The sequence below is a fragment of the Apiospora marii genome, assembly GCF_038362585.1.
Source record: "Apiospora marii strain CBS 49790 chromosome Unknown utg000003l_segment0_segment0, whole genome shotgun sequence".
NCBI classification, from domain to species: Eukaryota; Fungi; Ascomycota; class Sordariomycetes; order Amphisphaeriales; family Apiosporaceae; genus Apiospora; species Apiospora marii.
The window spans coordinates 5,290,496-5,311,369 of record NW_027117374.1 but is presented as its reverse complement, the minus strand read 5'-3'; the positions used below and the strand labels follow the sequence as shown (position 1 = coordinate 5,311,369).

The 20,874-nt window shown below is 54.9% G+C and overlaps 5 protein-coding genes across 5 annotated transcripts; 2 read left to right on the top strand and 3 right to left on the bottom strand.

Annotated features, from left to right (window-relative positions):
• Positions 1-133: 133 nt before the first annotated feature.
• On the bottom strand, positions 134-5,893 carry PG985_005204 (chitin synthase; the record flags this gene model as incomplete). Its single annotated transcript, XM_066824973.1, has 4 exons — positions 134-165; positions 239-2,438; positions 2,482-5,527; positions 5,589-5,893. 4 exons carry the CDS (start codon positions 5,891-5,893, stop codon positions 134-136), a joined length of 5,583 nt encoding a protein of 1,860 aa, XP_066688133.1.
• Positions 5,894-6,639: 746 nt separating this feature from the next.
• Positions 6,640-7,329, bottom strand: PG985_005203 (uncharacterized protein; the record flags this gene model as incomplete). Its single annotated transcript, XM_066824972.1, has 2 exons — positions 6,640-7,068; positions 7,318-7,329. 2 exons carry the CDS (start codon positions 7,327-7,329, stop codon positions 6,640-6,642), a joined length of 441 nt encoding a protein of 146 aa, XP_066688132.1.
• A 2,577-nt stretch (positions 7,330-9,906) lies between these two features.
• On the top strand, positions 9,907-15,452 carry PG985_005202 (chitin synthase; the record flags this gene model as incomplete). Its single annotated transcript, XM_066824971.1, has 4 exons — positions 9,907-10,202; positions 10,255-13,926; positions 13,992-14,511; positions 14,580-15,452. 4 exons carry the CDS (start codon positions 9,907-9,909, stop codon positions 15,450-15,452), a joined length of 5,361 nt encoding a protein of 1,786 aa, XP_066688131.1.
• An 838-nt stretch (positions 15,453-16,290) lies between these two features.
• On the top strand, positions 16,291-17,667 carry PG985_005201 (kinase- mitochondrial; the record flags this gene model as incomplete). Its single annotated transcript, XM_066824970.1, has 1 exon — positions 16,291-17,667. One exon carries the CDS (start codon positions 16,291-16,293, stop codon positions 17,665-17,667), a length of 1,377 nt encoding a protein of 458 aa, XP_066688130.1.
• Positions 17,668-19,122: 1,455 nt separating this feature from the next.
• On the bottom strand, positions 19,123-20,690 carry PG985_005200 (glucan 1-3-beta-glucosidase; the record flags this gene model as incomplete). The annotated part of the gene is made up of 3 exons (XM_066824969.1): positions 19,123-19,802; positions 19,907-20,220; positions 20,287-20,690. The coding sequence occupies 3 exons, from the start codon at positions 20,688-20,690 to the stop codon at positions 19,123-19,125; spliced, it is 1,398 nt and encodes a 465-aa protein (XP_066688129.1).
• Between the last annotated feature and the right edge of the window lie 184 nt (positions 20,691-20,874).

Sequence of the window (20,874 nt, the reverse complement as noted above, 5' to 3'; positions counted from 1 at the left end):
ATGCAACATGCCATTATATTATATAAAAAAAAACATGATTCTCCCAGTTTGATTTGATGCTCCGACCCACGCTTAGAATTGACGAAAAGGGGAAGGGAAATATGTCGTTTCCAGATCACAAACTACTGTTTTTCTACAGTTGACCCGACAACAGCGCCTCAGTAGCTATTAAACACAAAAGTTAGTAAAGAGTTTTTTCAGAAGGTTCGTTGTGAGTGAGTGGGGGGAAAAGACTTACCGCTGTTGATGTATGCCCTCCTGGCGTCGAGCGGCATACCGAACCGCCTCTCCAGCTCCTGCTTGATGCCCTTCTTGGTGACCGACATCAGGTCGGCAGTTCGCAGGATCTCGCGGATCTCGGCCAGAAGCGCGTCGTCGCTAGGCAGGCCCGACAGGTTCGACATCTCCATCTCCTGGTTGCCGAGGAACTGGGATCCGCCAAACTGGCTCATGCGGTTGCCGGCGCCGCCCATCATATCCGAAGGGGCCAGCGACATGCGAGACATGTGGCCTCCGCCAAGCCCGGCACCCAGGCCACCAGCACCGTAGGGCGGGATCTGGCCGTACGAAGAGCCGTTGTGGCTACCGCCGCCGCCATACTCAGACATGGGCATGGCGTTGTGCTTGGTGGCGTAGCTGTAGCCCGAGATCTCGGAGCGCGCGTCGTCGCGGGCAGTCTGGGCATCCCAGAGCTCGGCCTGGTACTCCTCCCACTTCTTACGCGGGATGGAGGCCGGGTCGAACTTGCCCTCGTCGGTGACGACGACCTTCTTACCCTGCTCACCCGTGACCACACGAGTGTTACCCCACGAGAAATCGTCCATGTGCCAGAAGGCATACAGGGGCAGCGCGAACGAGAAGACAGGCACGGCAATGACGTAGAGGATCATCCATCCGATCATCTCCCACTTGCGGCGCATGATGAAGATGATGGCTTGCAGACCGTAAATGGCACCCAGCATGACGAAGGCCGTGACCGGAATGACAGTAGCCTTGGTGACGACGAGGACGATCAGGTAGACGATGTAAGCGATGGTGACGGGCTGGACAATGGTGGAAAGCAAGTCGACGAAAACGATGAAACGCATACTGAAGCAGCAGAAACCGCACAGCTCACCCAGAGGGATCAGTTCCATCAGGTTGTGCACCGTTGAGTTGATCCATCGTCGACGCTGGGACAAGAAGACGGCCCAAGAATCCGGGGCGACAGTCCAAGCGTGCGCAGCGAAGATATACTTGGTCTTGTACTTGCCGTGGTACTTGAGGAGCAGCGTGGTCAGGTAACGATCCTCACCGAGATGCAGCAGGTTCTTCATGTGCAGCGTGTCGACACGGATGGTAGAGTAGGCTTCCACGACCTCCTTGCTCACAAACAGCGGCTTTCCGCTCTCGGCGGCACGGATGCGGTACATGGAGAAACAACCGGGCAAACAGGTGACACTGCCGAACAAACTCTCAAAGGCCTTGGCCAAGTTGTGAGAAATGTAGTATTCGTACACTTGAATCATGGTAACGAACGAGGACTTGGCGTTGGTAAGGGCTGTTTCACCACAGCAGGCGAGCAGTCTCGTGTCATCCAAGAAGGCAGAAACCATGCGGCTTGCCGAGTCGGCGGCAACCACCGTATCGGCGTCGATTCCGAACAAGAACTCGTAGAACGTTGGATTGACGCCGATAATATTGCGGATTTGGTGGTACATCTCCAGCTCCAAGGGGCTCATGGCAAGATTGTAGTGGACGCGGTTGAGGAAGCGCATAATGACCATCTGCGAGTCTCGCTTACCACGGTTTCCAGGACGCGAGACCTCGGACGGCTTACCGACCTTGACGACAACCAGGAAGGGCACAATGTGACCTTGAACCTCGTACAGACCAGAGTAGACTTTGCCCATGTTGTGCTGCTTGAGACCTTCGCCGAGAGACTCGAAGCTGAGGGGCTCGGGGTCGACCGTCTCGGAGACGCCAAGAATATCCAGCACAATGCGAGGGGTGGGACGGTCGTTGCCCTGACCGATAATCATACCGTCACAGATAACAACAATGAGCTTGCGCTTATCGTCATACTTCATACGAGCAGCAGAGTCGATGGCACGGCGAAGAGACTCTTCGTCTTCGGTATAGGCAGGAATCTGGCACATGACGAACTTGTCCAGGTCTTCCGGGATGTTCTTGCCACCGAATTGCAGAGCGGCCAAGAACTTGAAACCAATGATGGTACACAGCATGATGGAGACAGCGAGAATGAGGTAGTCGGCAAACTGGCAGCGAATCGAGTTTCTGGTATCGACATCTCCCACGTAGAAGAGGTTGTCGAGACACAGTTGCATCCGCTGGCGCATTCCCAGGTCCATGTTCAAAGCATCCCAGGCTTTGGTGATGTCTTGTCCTGATCTTCCTCGGAAGAGATCGACCACGAGGGGATACATGAAGTCGGTGACCTTGGGATCTGCTCGGCAGGTCCGCCCCCTTGGGGCCGGCAACGGTTCGACCGCCCATGTCATATTTGGTCAAGTCGTAGACACGACCGTTGAGCATTGCCATGAGCTGTTTCTTGTCTGCCAGAGTTCCCACGTACTTGGGAGAGTAGCCGACGTTACCCTTCTTCCAGTTCGACTTGAGGATGACCATCTTCTCGTAGAACCAGTCGGGCTGGTAGAGATCTGAGCTGTAGCGGAAGTCATGATATTTCCAGTTGAAGTCTTGAGTCAAGTCAGGGATGTCGTTTTGGCCAGACTGGTTAACAGTCTTGTAATCCAGTTGCACAGCAGGGTCGATCTGGCCATTGACTCCTTGGCACAGAGCCGAGACTTGGACGGGGAAAATGCCGGTGGCATCAAGACCAGCGTACTTCTTCAGGGCCTTGTCCGTAACGAAGGGCGGGTAGTGATGTTGAGAGAAGGCGCCGAGATCAAAGACTTGTCCGCGAATAGCGACATAGGCGGCAGCACCATCCTTGCCGTTGTACGAGCTCAGTTCGTCCGGGCTGTATACGTTCTGTTTGGGACAGATCAACATGGGGAAGACGATGATGAAGAAGGCAGCGATGAGACAGCTGAGCCAGATCATCATGTTGATTGCCAGCTTTTCTCTCCAGGCCATGCGGACATCCTTGCGAGGCATACCGCACCATCTGATCAAAAACTCCGGGATGAACCAGGTCAAGGCATAGGTGGTAAAGACCCAGCGCTTGCGCGATGGGCTGTCTTTGTATTCCTCCACCTCGACCAGCGACTTTTCGTTGCCTCGCTCCGCCATCTGCTCTCGGGTATCGAGGTTCTTGAACATGTCGCCGCCGCCGAAAGCGGAGACACCCGCCTCCGAGCGGGTATCGGCATCTGCGGCGCCGAAGTAACCGGTTCTGCTCTTGTCGTTGAACTGCGGGGTGTTGCCCACAGAGTGCAGAAGCCGCTCCTTGGAGGTAAGGAAAGGATCTCCTGGAGACGGCGTAATGCCGTCACCGCCGTCCGAGGGATAGCCGCGGCCGGATGCTGATACACCGTCCCCGAGCTGGGCGATTTCCATCCAGCAACGCTCGCTGAGGAACACACCGGTCGAGCCAATCAAGACTTCATTGCTAGGCCACTGTCGATCGTGGACTGACATCTCCGTCTTCTCGCGCTCGCTTCCAACGAGGATGGTATCGGCGTCTGCGAGCCCCAGGAACTCGCCGAAGGGCAAGAAGAGACTGAAGTCGGCAGCTCGTAGACGTTGGCTGATTTCAGCGATGCCAAACGTTTGCACTTGGGTTCGGACGCATTTGCTGTCAAATTGGTTCGCGATGCGTCGATCGTTTGGCTTCAAGCAGAACACGAAATACGTATTGGTGTTTGGCGCCGTGATGGACTGCCTCACGTTTTCCAGGGAGGCCAGGAACTGACCAGAAGCCCCTTGTTCCGAGAGACGGCTCGGCTTCCTTGGCTCGCCGCCCCTGGTCTCCGGGCGAGCGCCCTCTTCACTGCCGTACTCTTCCACAGAGTCTTGGCGGGTCACGCGGGCGGAGCGCCCTGTCCTGCCCGTCTTGCGGGACATCACGCTCGGAGCACGCATGGGCTTGGAGCTGACCGATGCCTGCATGACAGTGGTACGCTCTTGTGGGTGCATAACAGCTTGAAGAGCCTCCTGGCCAAACAGACGCGCCACAAACTCGCTCTTGGACGAGTTGATGAGATTCATCAAGTCACCAGAGATGATCTCACCGTTCTCCTCTACGAGACCCTTGATCGGATACTCGACCTCTCCGGCGAAGTGACGGACGGTGAATGTGGCCGCAGTGTTCTCGGTGAAGAAATTGCTACCAGGCAGTTTGGCCTGGGCTGAGCTCACGGTGACGGAGGGGTTCTTGCCCTCGAATCGCTTGCGGAAGCTCTCAAGAAGCTGCATGTCGGTACGGTGTCGGCGGGTCTGGTCATCAAGAATGCTGAGCAGACCGTTTGCTGGCTTGAGCAGACCCTTGACAGCATCGGAGTTGTCAAAATAGCTCGTGGCGGCAACCGTCACTTCCTCCGTCTCCAGCAAGTCGGCCTTGCGATCGAAGAAGTTCTGGAGAGCCTGGTTGTACAGAGACTCGCATGCAGCATTGTTAAGAAGCTGGTCAAGAGCCGAGCCAGTTGAGGACTGTTGAGCAAAGCCAGGGAAATCAACAATAGAAACTGTGTTGGAGATGGACTCTTCAGGGGCGCAAATCTTCTGGTTGATGGTTTCAATGACATAAGCGACCATCAGAGAGTAGAGCGTACGCGCCAGCTCATCGGCATTGGCGCGGGCTCCGTTGGGATCCAACATGACCGTCACCCTCTCGCGATGGATCATCTTGGTCTTGTAGCCCATTGTCGTCTGAAGATCTGGCGCGCTGACACCCAAAAAGGCGGCAATGATGCCCAAGACATCCTTGTTCTTGACGGCCGTCACCATCTGACCACCCTCGTGGGAGAAGCCACCACTGTCATCTCCCGTGGCGGTTGTGCTCGAGGTTGTCTCGAATTCAAGCTGGCCGATGTGCAAGATACAGGCCAGGATCTGGCAGATCTCGGCAATCTCGCTCCTGGGAAACTCCAGCTTACGAAGAGCAGTCTTGAAGAGCTGGAATCCTTCCACATCGTTGATGCCAACTTTGAGCTGCGTGGGATGACCCAGGTATTTCCACCTGCGTTGTCCCGCAGCGTCTCTTGGGGTATCGATACCGAGATGGGTCTTTTCAGCCTCACTCGTTCCGGCCAGGAGATAGTAGAGAACGTGGAAGTTGCGCTCGCCAGTGGGGACATCGGCAATTCTGCTTCTCTCCAGACGATGGTCCAGTAGCTTTCCACCAATCAACAAGGGATTCGTAGTCGACGCGGTATCGTACTGGAGTTCGTAGAAAAGTCCAGCCTTGGAAGCAGTCGGGGTGGTGGCTGTCTTTGTGGTAGTGAGCGAGTCGAACACGTAGGCGGCCAGGGAGACCTTCGTAGAGAGGGGAGTCGAGGATTTGTTCAGCAGTGCTGTCAAGATATGGGCACGGATGGTGGTCTTTCCAGAACCCGATTCACCACTAGGGGGCAGTCAGCAGATATTCTATGATTTGCAATGTTTGTCTTGTTGATATGACGTACAGGAAGAGAATAGCCTGGTTTTCAGAGCGGTGGCCCAGTCGAATGAAGGCCCGGTCTGCCATGTCCTCGGCGGCAGCCATGGCACTGCCCTCTTTGCCGCCATCGAGTCCCTTGGTGGAGGACGTGTATGTGTTGAGCGAGACTATAGCATGAGAAGCGAGTCGTGCTGTCGGTACAGACACATGGAAACGACTGGCCAAGTGTGCTGTGATATGAGTGTCTGACTGCAGATGGGCCGGCAGCGAGGGTAACGAAGGCTGGGTATGGGCCCCTCCGCTGCCGCCCTGAGGCAGATTCAGAGCCATGACGAAGAGATGGCCAGAGACTGGCGCTCTTGATCAGACTCGGGTATTAGCGTTGACTGTCAGCCCGGTCGGTTGGTGATATAGACTGTGATACGATTGGGGATGTATTAGTTGTTCGAATTGCCCCTGGCTCTAATATTTCCAAGAGGTCACTCCAAAAAGACTGGCTGGTATTAAGGTAGGTAGGCAATGCAAGCGAATGTGTGCAAAGTGTATAAAAATACAAAAGCGAACGTGGAGGGGAAGAGGAAGTGCAGGAGGAAAAGCCACAAGACGGCGAGAGAGAGAAAGCGATGCTGGTGCTGAAGCTATCTCAAACGTTTACCTCTCTTGTTGATGATGTGCAACAGGTATCGAACAAGCTCTAAGATCTCGCGGGCTCCCAGTGTTACTGGAATAGGGACTGTTTTCTCGGGAGGCTCCCTGCGGCAGCGTCGAGGCTATTTGGGTCCGGCGGGCGCAGAGAACTAAAGACGCAGAGTTCGCGCATACGAACTGAGGTGGGAAAGTCGCACCCCTGCTGGACCTGGCTGGGATGGCCGGATCTACGCCCACTTCGTATAAGCCCTGGGCGCTCGGGAGGGTACGCTCAATTCCAAGTAAAAGTAGGCACCTACTGGCCCCAACTGGGGGCACCTAATAATAAGTCACAAGTGCCCGCTACTACTGGACTACACAAAGTACCTGCCTAGGATATGTATACAATGCACAAACACGACAGGACCTTGCAGAAACCCGACACTCGTTTAGTTTTCTGTTTTCTGTTTTCTGTTTTCTCGCTGCGATGTTTTGAGTCGGATGGCTCTGGATACCAGCGATGGTCGACCCTCGTCCATCTCGGGTTTCTGGCAGCTTGACTCAGTTCCTGAGGGCTGCCCTGACTGCTGTTGTCTGTTTTGTAGTTCTGTGCGAGTGTGCTTGGTGCTCGGGTCTGCGCAGGGACGCCCGTCAGCTCTGACGGGGACGGCGGGGCTTGGTGTGCCCAGGAAAAGAAACTGGGACTCGAGAGTTCCAGAACAGAGACGTTCCCAGGAGGCGGCCCAAAGTGTGTCGATACCCTTGTTTCCCGATCGGACGATGACAACATGCTTTTCAGGGGCTTCCTGCCGGCTTGTGCGATCCCATGCCGCTGTAGGTAGCAGCAGGAAGAGAGCAGAGAATTCTCTGGCGACGTGCTGACCAGTCAGCAGACTCGATGACCGTTACTGTCCAAATGCATACGATGCACAAGCAACACGAATGCCACTAAGTAAAATCGGATTCGGATTTTCGCCTACCAACTTGCTCATCTACAGCCGACAGACATGTTTTTAGTTTTCTGACGCGTCCTGCCGTTGTAAATTAGCCTGACTGGCTCCGAGCTGGACGCCGCACCACCTCAAGGCAAGTAAGTGTCCGAGGTTGCACCCACAGTGCAACTGCACCCTGGATTCCATTCCGGCGAGGGTCTGCGGCGAACCTTGATTTTGGGCGGGTGTGCGCGACCGCTACGAACTCAATGCGACCTTCATTCACACCGTGCACAATATCTACCAGACTGGCTAATGTTGTTTGACATTGAAGATGTGTAGGTATGCAGCCATGCAGCCATGCAAATGCAATCATCGGAGGGTAGATTCGAGACAAGTCCAAGTCCTGTCCATCATTCGACAAAATCACGAAAATGATCTGCATTACATGTCGCTGATCGATTAGAGTACCCCAGATGGCAGCAACCCAGAACCCATACAAGTAGAGTACCCAAACTTCCGTACCGCGATATACCTGGCGAGAGCCGGGCGCAATTGGCACGAATCGAGATATATCAAATATCCATTACCATATCGCATCATATACCAACGCCGTCCACTCGGTACAGGCCCCCATTGTTTACTTGGCCTAACGGTGAATTTTCAAGATACTATTTCAAGTACCGGCTTTGCATCCACAGAATCCTGCACCCTTCTTTTGCAGGGACAACTCGAGAACTAACAGAGTGCGTGTTACGTATTTGGTATGCGGGCAACGATCTCAACGCCAGAGGAGGCGGCCAGCCCCGAAAAGTGGCACTGCCTAAGAAAACACGGTAAAGGCAATACCACGTATGGGATCAGCGGGTTAGCTGCAGTTAAAGAGCCAACAGTCTTGAAGGCTGTGGCCAGTAAAACATACTGACTCGGGCATCTAATAGAGTATCATGAAGCCGCACGGCGTGAAGGCGACCATGTCCTGTTATACTCATCGGCCAGAGTGGTACCAGAGGGGATCCGAGTTTTCGAGACGCTGCGTGTGTTTGAGGTCATTCTATCTACATAAACTGTCACATGAGATATGCAGTGGAGGGGCAATTCATCGATGGCTGGGAGCCCATGAGCGAATGCAACTTGTACACCTAAAAATGAAGCAGAAAAGCAGCACAGCGCATAATTGCAGCCCATTAAATACTCATTACTCCTTTGAGTACACACTCGCATGCCATGACCAAACCTTGGATCGTTCGTGGGCACACCACCAAGAATCAATTTCTTTTAACTTGATCAACCTCAAACAGACTTGTCAAACTGTCACGATACTGTCTGTCTCCCTGGATGGCCGTCGGCCCACCACTGTCGCGGACATGGGCGCGTGGCAGTGCAAGTCATTGCTGGGTGCTGTACGTACGTACAGTATGATCTAACTTTGGAACGGGTGCATGTTTTGTCAAGAACGAGAACATGAGCCTCGGACAAGAATGGAGAATGGAGAAGCAGCCGGCCTTCTGTCCACTCACGAAACGCACAAAATCAAGGCCTCGCTGGTTGGATGTCAAAGGATGGACCCATTTTGCCGCTTCGTATTTCCCAGCAGGATGGGGCCGCCTAATGCCGAAAGGTCTGACTATTATGCACAAACACCAACACGGATGGCCATTGGGAAAGGGCATGGAAAGCGCATGGTGTTGCCGACCGAGGTGGACAGGCGGAGGGGGGCAGCAGCAGGGCCAGAAGGAGGCTTATGTACGTGCGCCAGGGATCGTCTCAATTTCTTTCAGGGGTGTCTACTGGCTCGTCCAGGATCAGCCGCCTCAAAACCAGGCTGGGCTGGGCCTAGCTCAGCCAGGCGTTCCGCTGAGAGTGCGAGGGGTGCGACGAGCCCGCCAAGGTGAGCGTGCTGGCCGGCGAGTTCTGCGGCGAGTGCCACTAAGTGGACAGTTGGGAAAATAGGGAGGGAAGAAGCAAAGTGAAGAAAAAAAAAAAAAAAAGATACCAGGCAGCCCGACGGGTACATCACTACCCTTACGGGGGAACAACCAGATCGACGCTATGCCTCCAAAGCCGTGCGCTTATTTACCTTAATACTCTCATGCAAATATACTGTTTGGGTTTGGTGCAAATGCGCAGTTGTCCTAATCCGCCCGCCGTACCACATCAAAACGAGAACCCCGAACGCGGTATGCAGTCTGCTAGTTAGACCCGGCCCAGCCAAAGGGGACCAACTGCTGCTCTGTAACCTGGTGGTGATCTTTTCTTGACTGCTGCTGTCGAGGGCAAAAGAGTGCGAGCGTTTCTAACTCTCCCTACACATTACATTGGCTTGGAAGTATCCTAGACGCCTTCCACCTTCTTCGCCTTTTCCTCTAATTAGTCTATCGCCCTTCGACCTGCCTCACTCGCTTTGGCGGCCTAATACTCTATCGTTTCTTTAATCTCTTCATTCGTTTCTACTATCTCGGGTGCGATTCAGGAGGTGCATATTGGCTGTCTGTTGTTGCCCAGCGACGATCGTTTCCTACGCCTCTTAATCCGATCCCACGTCACACCACACACACATACACACAACCGACTTTCGTTCACCTCCAACCCAGCCCGTTCGAATCCCAATCAATTCCATCGTAGCACGCCGCGAGTCAGTAATTCTCGGGGTGCCGTAGCTAAGAAGAGCACACGCTTTCGCTCTTGCTGTTTGCTGCTCTGCTAGCATCCAGTCCAGTCCAGACATTCACCCACCACTCGTGCTTGTCCGCCAGGACAACACGGAGCCAGCGATAGCCCATCATGGCACACCAACAGGGACGTATGTCCATGTACTCGGTGGCCTCTGAGGCACGCGGAGCCGGTCAACAGCCTTCTCAGGTCTCGGCGACTACCCTCCTCAACGGCATCCACAACATCTACCTCTCGTCCCAGCCGTATCAACTGGACGCCGGCACGAGTCTCGTAATCAATACCTGGCTCACTGCCCAACATGCAGGCCCAAACGGCCAGAGCGGAGCCACCGTCGACCAGGCTCTCGCGGCTAGGGCTTGGGAACATGCTCGCCGCCGAGCCGAGGACGGGTGTATAATCTTGGGGTAGGTCTGACGATTTGTTCTACAACTAGATATACTTGCTAATCTCACATAGGTCTCTGCACACATCCGCGCCTTCGGTCCTGTCTCCTTTCCTCTCGTCTCTTCCATTGACCGTACCTACTACCGTTTACACTGCTCTCGGCGTGATCCGGCCGTTTGTGGAGTGTGTTACTCCCAACAATCATGCTACGGGTCGACATGCAGCTCTCGGCGTCACGCTCACACTCAACCTGGCCGGTAACCTGACGGCGGCCTCGGTCGCGCTTTCACAGGGAGGTATCGACACGTTCCGCGGACTTCTCAGCATCCCTTCGGAACCAGGGCACCGGGCATTCGACGTCTTCTACTATCTTCTGACATCCGCATCCACCCCTGCGGAGCGGGAGTTCCTAGGCTTGAAACCAGCAGCAGCATACACCTTGCTCGCACGATCCGGGACCTACGATCCGCCTTCCTATCTGCCAACTGCCGACGACGCTGCTGCCGCGGACGATTTCCGTGCCGCTCTGAAGGAAATCGGCATCAAGGGCGCTTCCCATCGCGACTTCATTTCTACCCTTGCTGGCCTGTTAAAGCTCGGAAATACCCTCGACTATGGCGTTGATGAGGAGTCTCTCGATGACATATGCGAGGATGTCAGTGGCCTCCTGGGTCTCGACCCGGAGGTTCTGGCCAGACAGTGCAGCACAGAGGACCGGAAAACGCTAGTTGGAGGTCTCTATGAGGCACTCGTTGACTGGGTTATCTCCCGGGCAAATGAGGCAATCGAGCTTCAAATGAACCGGATCCGAGACGGAACCGAATCCGTCGACGGGCGAGGTGTACGAACACCCACATCGAATGAGGACAACGGCGACACCGTCTGCATCACTGTAGTTGAGATGCCCGATCCGGCCCTTGGCAAGGCCGTTGCCATGCGTGGTATCTTCGATGATACTGCGGGCATCAACGCCGAGATGAAGGAGGACGGCGTTGATGTGACCGGCGCCGGAAGCTCCGTTCTGCGCGAGATGCAGAATGCCGTCTCGGACGTTGGCCCTGAGCTGGGCATTATGTCCGGTCCTGTAGGCAGAGAGCGGCAACATGAGCTCGAGAAGCGGGAAGTAGTCCTGGAGAAGGTCGGTCTTGCCAGCGAGGATGACGGCTTCCTGAAGAAGCTGTTGTTCCCGGTCGCTGGCCAGGGTATCAACCTTGGCCGAACTGGACGATTCGACCTGTCCGCTGTTTTGAACAGCAGCCGAGTCTGGTACCACCTCTCGATCCACCCTACCGACGATTCCCCTTCCAGCTTGGCAGCCCTGCCGTCTGTTACGTCAGCCTGGTCTGCAGGCACCGTTTCGCGCCAGCTCCGAGCATGGAGACTGCCGGAATGGGCCAACCGCCGAAACAAGAACCTGGATTTCACTGCCGATTTTGATCTCGAGGAATTCTCCCAGCGCTTTGCTCCCCTGGGCTGCCGCGATGGCCGCGACGGGATCGAAACTTGGATCCTCGAGCGTGGCTGGAGTAATGGCGAGGTCGTGGTCGGCAAGGAGCGTGTTTGGATGCGCGAGGGCGCATGGTGGGAGGCAGAGAGTATGCTCGACCTGAAGCCCGAGCAAAACCTTCCTGGCATGGTGAACATGAATAATATGGGCATGGAAACCGGCTATTCTAATACGGGCAGCAACTACTTCGGTGCCGGTGCCACGCCCCTCGATTACGGCTCCAACGGGAGTCGCGACCATATCATGCAACATGATCAGAACCAAAGCCAGATGTCTTTGGGATTCAATCCCATGGCACCCGGCGCTCCGTCTATTGCCCCAAGCGCCCTCCGCAACGCCACCCCCGGTGACTATGGTCTTGGCCGCAAGGGCGACAGCCAGCGAGACCAAGTTTACTATACCGCCGAAGGTGAATTCATCAACAATCTGGATCCTGACTTGGCCGAGGGGAAGCATGTGGAGACGGTCGAATCCACGCTCACTCGTCGACTCTGGGTTGGTTTTGTCTGGGCCCTTACATTCTGGATCCCGTCCCCTCTCCTCAGTTTTGTCGGACGCATGAAGCGACCCGACGTTCGCCTGGCCTGGCGTGAAAAGTTGGTCTTGGTGTTCTTGATCATGCTTGCCAATGCCTTCATTCTCTTCTGGATTATTGGTTTCGGTCACCTGCTCTGCCCCAACTCTGACAAAGCCTGGAGTCAAGAGGAAATCTCCACACATTTGGGCGAAGATGATTACTGGATCAGTCTTCGGGGTAAGGTCTACGACATGACGCCTTTCTACAGGCTGCAGCACAGTGACAGCAACATTCAAACCACCTCCGAGAACATGATGCCCTTCGCAGGCCAGAACCTCGACCCGTACTTTGTTCCTCCCCTGCCCCTTGTTTGCCCCGGTCTCGGCCTTTCCGACGAGACTCTTATGCCCAACACCACTGCCCCGGACCCATTGGGCAACCACATCAGCGGCAAGCTCCAACCAGACCCTCGCTCCAAGCTTGCTAACCCCAACTGGTACCGCGATACTTTCCTGCCCAGGATGAAGGACTACTACCATGGTGACGTCGTCTGGGATACCAAGAAGGTGACCGATGAAGGGCAAAAGTCGAACCACCCATGGTTCATCTACGAAGATGCCATTTACGATCTCACTGACTACTTCCACACGCTCGACTTCATGAAGAACCAAGACAAGTACAGATTCTTGGACCCGCAACTCATGCAAATCGTCCAGAACCACCCAGGAGAGGATCTCACGGATTCGTGGCACACTGCGATTACTAACGCAGGGGGCAATGCCACCGAATCTACCCGGATGGGCAACACCGTCAACTGCGTCAAGAACCTCTTCTACGTCGGTATTCCCGACTTCCGTTATTCCGCCAGGTGCCAGGTCAACAACTACATCCTGTTGGCCTTCACTATTCTTCTCTGCGCGGTCATCGTGATCAAGTTCCTTTCTGCCCTGCAATTCGGCTCAAAGAGACAGCCCTCGCCTCAAGATAAGTTTGTTATCTGCCAGGTTCCCGCGTACACAGAAGGCGAAGACTCTCTCCGGAAGGCCCTGGACTCGCTTACTGCGCTTCAGTACGATAACAAGCGTAAACTGATCTGCGTCATTTGCGATGGTGTCATCGTTGGACAGGGCAACGACCGACCAACGCCCAAGATTGTACTGGACATCTTGGGGGTTGATCCCAAGGTTGATCCTCCGGCGTTACCCTTCAAGTCGATTGGAACTGGCGCCGAACAGCTTAACTACGGAAAGGTTTACTCGGGTCTATATGAGTTCGAAGGCAACGTTGTCCCGTATATCGTCATCGTCAAGGTCGGCAAGGAGTCGGAGCAAAGCAAGTCTAAGCCTGGTAACCGTGGTAAGCGTGATTCGCAGATTCTGCTGATGAGCTTCCTGAACCGCGTCCATCACCGAGCCCCTATGAACCCTCTCGAGCTTGAAATCTTCCACCAGATCAACAACATCATTGGTGTCGATCCTGAGCTCTACGAGTACCTGATGATGGTTGATGCCGATACTTGTGTTCGCGAGGACTCTCTCAACCGTCTGGTCGCCGCATGTGCAAACAATGCCAAGATTGCTGGTATCTGTGGCGAGACTGGTCTGCAAAACGAAGAGCGTTCGTGGTGGAGTATGATTCAGGTCTACGAATACTTCATCTCCCATCATTTGGCAAAGGCTTTCGAATCGCTCTTTGGTAGTGTTACTTGTCTTCCTGGATGGTTAGTATTACCACATAATCCCCTAATCCTGTCAGCCCACACATCTGATGCTAACATTCAACCAGTTTCACCATGTACCGTCTTCGGACTGCCGACAAGGGCAAGCCGCTCATTATCTCGGACGCCGTTATCAAGGATTACAGCATTTGCAATGTTGACACGCTCCACAAGAAGAACCTGCTGTCCCTTGGAGAGGATCGATACCTGACGACCATTATGATCAAGCATTTCCCCTACATGGCGTATAAGTTCATTTCCGATGCTTACTGCGAGACCGCTGCCCCTGACGAGTGGAGCGTTCTTCTGTCGCAGAGACGCCGATGGATTAACTCGACCATTCACAACTTGGCCGAACTCATGATGGTCCAGAACATGTGTGGTTTCTGTTGTTTCTCGATGCGATTCGTCGTCTTTATCGATCTCACGGGAACAATTATTCTTCCGGCTACCACCATCTACATCGGATACCTCATTTACCGCGTGGCGACTCACCAGGGCCAATTCCCCATGTTCTCTATTGTCATGATTGGTGCCGTCTATGGTCTCCAGGCCCTCATCTTCATCCTCAAGCGCCGCTGGCAACACGTATGTTATTACCCTAACATTACCCTTCCCCTTCTTCGTGTGAATTTGCTAACTTTTTCAACCTTCAGATTGGATGGATGATCATCTATCTCCTGGCTTTCCCCATTTACAGTTTCATCCTGCCCATCTTCTCCTTCTGGCACCAGGACGATTTCAGTTGGGGTAACACCCGTGTCGTCATTGGAGAGAAGGGAGACAAGCGAGTCGTGGCTGTGGATGACGAGAAGTTTGTTCCTTCCAGCATCCCGCTGCAGAGATGGGACGACTATGCCATGATGAACAACCTGCCTGGCCGTCGTGGTGCACAAGCCGAAAAGGCCGATTACGGCACGCCTTTCGGTGACAGCTACGAGATGGATGAGATCAAGAGCGTGTACTCGTCAGTCCGGCAACCCAGTGTCTTCACTGGACTGCAGGGCAACGGCCGCGCGGGATCCACCTACATGCCGCCTGCTTCGCAGTCGCCTGCGCCGTATGGCCGCAGCACGCCTTTCGCGCCGTATAGCGATCAGCCGCCGAACCTGATGCACCGCCAGTCGACTGCTTCGTTCGGTGATATCCAACGGATGGCAAGCCCGTACCAAGACAGGCCGTCCATGACCAACCTCCGTGGTATGGCCAACGCCTCGCCCATGCCCGGGCAACACATGCACCGTCAATCGCAGGCCACGCTGGGCTACAGCGGAGGCCACAGGTCGGCCTTGGGTCACCATGGCGGCAACCAGAGCACGGCGTCATTTGACTTCCAGCGCGGCACTTCTGGTCCTGATGATGGCATGATCCTTGACGCCATCCAAGGCGTGCTGAGAGAGGTTGACCTCGACACCGTGACCAAGAAGCAAGTACGTGCCTTGGTGGAACAGAGGCTCCAGACGGAGCTGGTGGGCGAGAGGAGGACGTACATGGACAAGCAGATTGACAACGAGCTTGCCAACATGTAAGCGGCGAAGTTGTCGGTCTGTGTGTCGAAAGGGGGTGGGGGATGTATATAAAGATTACATGTAGATCTAATGGTGATGTTTGCGGAAGCGCGTACGGATCTGGACAGTGGGATTTACAAAACTCGGTCGGGCGTTAGCAAGATGATTTGAAACTCCTTTTATTATCTTTATCTCGATCTCCTTATGAAAAATTGTGTGTTGTTTACACGAGCAGCAAGGACATGGACATAATTGCATTTTCGGTCAGTACCCGGGGCAGCAGCAGATCTTAATGGATCAGAAGGTATCGCCTACATACATGTTACTATCACGGTCTCTCTTGGCTACGTTGAAAGAAATATTACATCACATTAATACAGAGTTCGATATGACCTATGCGGTTTTGTAGCAAACATTCGTCACGGATGCATTGAATAATACCATCGTGAACAGTAATCACATGGCGTGGGGAGTGTGTGATGGATTACGCTTATCTCGGGCTCCATTGGTTCCGATAAGGGAAGCAAAATGCACAGTGACGTGGGGGTATGATTTAGCGGGATGGAATCCATGCCTAGAACCTAAGTAGGTAGGAAAGTACCTATTCAAGTCGGTTAGATGCTGCACGTAGGTATTTGCTTTGCATTGGAAGTCAGCAGCGAGCCTTCTCTGGATGACTGAGAGCGACATGACATTGCCAATTACCGACGCCGACACCGACTTTTCCATCCCAGGCACAGGTCAACCCCGCAAACAGCCAATTGACATTGACTCCAGGTCATGATCAATGCCTCTAGCAACCGCCAGGGCTCTTGACGGAATCCGTGTTTCTCTTCCTCTGCCACAACGCAATGCCACCATGAAGGCCCTGTACAGGCCCTTGGGCCGTTTGAGAAGCACGACTCCGACTGCTGCGACTACCGCGCTGCCCTACTACCTGGCGCGGACGGCCGCCTCGTTCTATTCCACCTCGGCCAATGTCTCGCCGCCGCAGAAATGGTCTCATCCCCCCAGCACCGCCGCCGTGACCGACGACGAGATTGTCGACCTCAGCAACAAGCACCAGCACTCCCTGAGCCTGGCCGACCTGGTCAAGCATGGCCGCCCGCCCCTGTCGAGCGAGGCCCTCTTCCAGTCCGCCAACTTCACCCTGAGCCTGCTGCCCATCCGGCTGGCTCGACGGATACAGGCCCTGCGCAACCTGCCCTTCATCGTCGTGTCTAACCCCAACATCAGCAAGATCTACAACAACTACCTGCACTCGCTCTCCACGCTGCTGCCGTGGAAGCACCGCACCATTGCGAACCTCGACGCCGAGATCCGTTTTACCTCGGTCCTGGCCGAGCTCGTCGCGACCCACCAGGACACCATCCCCATCCTCGCCAAGGGCTTCCTCGAGTGCCGCCGCTACATCTCCCCGAATGAGGTCACGCGCTTCCTGGACGAGCACCTGCGCGCCCGCATCGGCACCCGCCTGATCGCCGAGCAGCACATTGCCCTGCACTACAGCTCCGCGCCGCACTTCGACCCGGCCTCGAGCCCGACGCCCTGCCCCGAGCACCCGAGCTACATCGGCGTCATCGACACGGCGCTGTGCCCGGCGCAGGTGGTGGACTCGTGCGCCAACTGGGTGGCCGAGCTGTGCGAGCTCAAGTACGGCGTGCGCCCGCACTGGGTCATCGACGGCGAGCCCGACACGCAGTTCGCCTACGTGCCCATGCACCTCGAGTACATCATCACGGAGCTGCTCAAGAACGCCTTCCGGGCCACGGTCGAGACGCGCCGCAACCGTGAGCCCGTCGTCATCACCATTGCCCCCGAGCCGCCCGACGCGGGCCCGCCGCGGGTGACGCTGCGCCCGCCCGCCGAGGACATGGGCGCCTTCCGCAGCGAGGACATCAAGCCCCTCGACGACAACGCCCCGGGCGTCACGATCCGCATCCGGGACCGCGGCGGCGGCATCTCGCCCGAGGTGCTGCCCAACGTCTGGAGCTACAGCTTCACGACCTTTTCCGACTACGACGAGGTGCCCGGCGGCGGCAGCAGCGAGCTGGGCGGCGGTATGATGGGCTCCGAAGCGCTCAACCTTATCTCGGGGGCCAACGGCGGTGGTAGCTCCATCGCGGGGCTGGGGTACGGCCTGCCGCTGAGCCGGGCCTACGCTGAGTACTTTGGCGGCGGTATCAACGTGCAGAGCCTCCACGGCTGGGGGAACGGATGTGTATCTCCGACTTAAGGGTGTCGGGAAGATCCAATGACGATGAGAGTATTGCCTGTACCCCCGGCCGCGGCTCTGCCGCCTCCCCTTTTCGATTTCTCTATTGGGTCTTTTCACAACTGGGGCGAGCAAGGAAGGAACGAAGAAAAAGGAAGGAAGGAAAATCGCATGACGTTTTGATGTTGTCTGGGAATGGTGATTTTAGCATCTCTATACACGGCTGCTCCTTTCATGGAATAGAGTGAGCATGGCGAAAACCAGATCAGGTAGTTCTATATATTATTATTGGGACGCTTAATTATATTCAAGGATAATCCCTCACGAAAAAACTGTTGATACTGAGCTTGCCTACTGAGTTGATCATGTAACAAGATCTAATTCCTGTGCGTCTTAAGAGACAAAGAGCATTCATTGCCCATTAGAAGACTGCATGCATCAACTTGGTTGTACAAGTCCCTACAGAGCTGACCTTTCGTTCCGGGCATGTTTTGGCTAGGCAATATATCCTTTTAAATGGAAATGTACCACAAGCTGAACAGATGTCCCACCTGAAATATCCCCATTCGCTACTTGCTCCTGAACCAGACCAACTCCCCATATCCTAGCGACCTTGTCTTGCCGTATCATGACGAGACCGAAGGCCGGTATTTAAACTCGGTCCACACATCATATACAAAGGCATGTAGTATATATATACATGAATCAGACCGGCTTTGATACGGGGGAATCCACGTCGTCCTCTATTCTCATCCGAGGTGGTAAGCAAGAATGATCCGAACATGTCCTCCTTACATAATACAAGGTTCCCTCTATACGTAGGACTTGGTAATAAAGGGGGAGAGCTTAACAGCGACTGTAGATCAAGATACCGGGTCAACGAGACGGCGAAAAATATGTGCATTGCTTATTATTGTGGTGTTAGCATGAATCAGCGAGTATCTTGATTAATTCTTCTATACCGTAGCTGGTCCTGGGTGTCGTGCTACCACAACGAGACACCATGCAAGGCCCATAGGCTTTGTTAACCCTCGCGTTTGTTTACTGACATTCATTCGGCCCAAGTAATATACACTAAATCAACGACTCTCCGTGCTCAAATACCAAGTCGGATAGTTAGGAGAAGTCTCACAGGGTTCATATGCGAGTATGTAGTCAGGGACATGCTTATTTATAATAATAGTTGAATGCCAATCTTTGTTCAAGAACCCGGTAGGCAAAAATGCCACCGCATACACTCCCCGGAGGATGGAGAGAGAGCATATTACAAAAATGTTACGTCAAGGTCAGGTCTATCGTATCCGTTCCTCAGGCTTTTTGGGTGTGCCATTGCCCATGTCCATACTCGTTGTCCCTATTCCCAATCATGTCGATATCCATAACAAATGGATCGAAAGTAAATGTGCACATTAACGCCTATAGTCGCCTGAACCAATTACATCAGCTTACAAGCCCAGGAACTATTCCATTTCCCCTCTAAAACGCTGTGAGGGCGACAATGATGGCGGCGACAAGTGCGCCGTAAGCACCGGACTGCATGTCAGACGCCGCAGCGCTGGTGCCAGGAACCTGAGTGGGGCTGGGCGAGCCAGTGGTGACGGTGCTGTTAGAACCATAGCTACCAGCACCGGAACCGGAGCCGAAACCCGAGCTAGGGCTGGCCGATCCATAGTTTCCGCCGCTGCCGCTGCCACTTCCGGAGCCGCTGCCACTTCCGGAGCCGCTGCCACTGCCACCAGTGCTGCCAGGGTTGCTAGCGCTGACGGTCACGCTCACGGAACCAGTAGCCGAGGCCTCAAGGCTGAGCTGCGAAGACTGGACGCTGCCACCGATGCCGGGGCTGCCGCCGGTGTTACCAGTGGCCGAGGCCGAAGGTCCACCGACAGCCGTCGACATGGTGGTGCTCTGAGACGCAGAGGCTGAAGAGCTGGACTGGGTGTTGGAGCACGAGAGGTCGAACAGGGGCTTGCCGTTCAGGTCGTTGCCGAGCAGGCCAAAGGCTGGGTTGGGTGTGTCGGGAGCGGCATCCTGCAGCGTGTACCACCACGTGTTCACGTTGCCGAAGAGCTTGCCGCAGCCGACCGTGTCCCAGTACTGCTTGGCATTCTCTGTCGAGGGAACAGCTTGGCCGACAGTCTTGCCACTAACAGGCCAGCCTATGAGACAGACAGTAATATTAGTAATCGTATCTGAGAAAGCATGCATACGCCCAGGTATGGTCCTTGAGGTATCACAAGCAAACGGGAGCTGTGAAACGTACCAGTTTCGGTGACCCAGACTGGCTTTCCACCAGCGGCCGCCTGTGTCTGACCCAGAGCGTCGTCAAAGAGCGGAAGACCCTGGGCAATGGGGTTTGCCATGGTATCTTGGAAGTATGGGTAAGCGTCGGTGCCGAGCCAGTCGCAGGCATCGGCGACGGCCTTGTTGGAACCATTGGCCCAAGCAGTCCAAGTGTCGACATGACCAATAGGGGCCTTGAGACTGGTGCCCGAAATCAACTTCTTGACCTCGCCGATGTAGTTGACAATCACTTCAGGGTTGACACCAGGGTTCTCGCCGTTCTTCTGGCCCATGCTAAGAGCGTGTCATGGTTAGCGAAGGCCCTGAGAAGGTTGGTATTGACCAGTCATAGGTACTTACGCGCTGTTTCGGTACAGGTCCTCGGAGCCCACAGAGATGCCCTCGACGATGCTGGTGAAGGCGTCGCCATACGTGTCGATGGCCGACTGGAGGGCCGTCAGCTCGTTGCCGAAGGTGGTATCTCCGGCCGAGGCCCAGAGCCCCAGCAGCAGCGATGTCTTGGTGTTGATGGCCGCCTGGATGGCCGAGATGGGCGAGTTGGCGGTGCCTCCCTGGACCATGGTGTACAGACGAGCAGAGGTGAAGCCGGGTGCGCCAGCCAGCTTCTGGGCGGCCGTGAACTCGGCCTCGAAGTCAGACTGCTGCTTGGCCGCACCGTTGGTGAAGGTGCTTCCGTAGTTGAAGCCCTTGGTGGCGGCAGAGGCCCCTGCGGCCAGTGCCAAGATCCCGCCAGTGACACGCATATTGGCGATAGGTAGACGAGGTGAGGGTAGGTAGTAGTTATTAGGGGGTAGCAAAGTTCTTTCCAGAAACACGAGGGTTGAACTAAGAGTGCTGCTTAGGTTCAATTGCCGAGACTATGTAGGTGGAAGTAGGTAATATAGAAAGCCCCAAAGGACGGGTTTACAACGAGAGACAAAGCGAGCG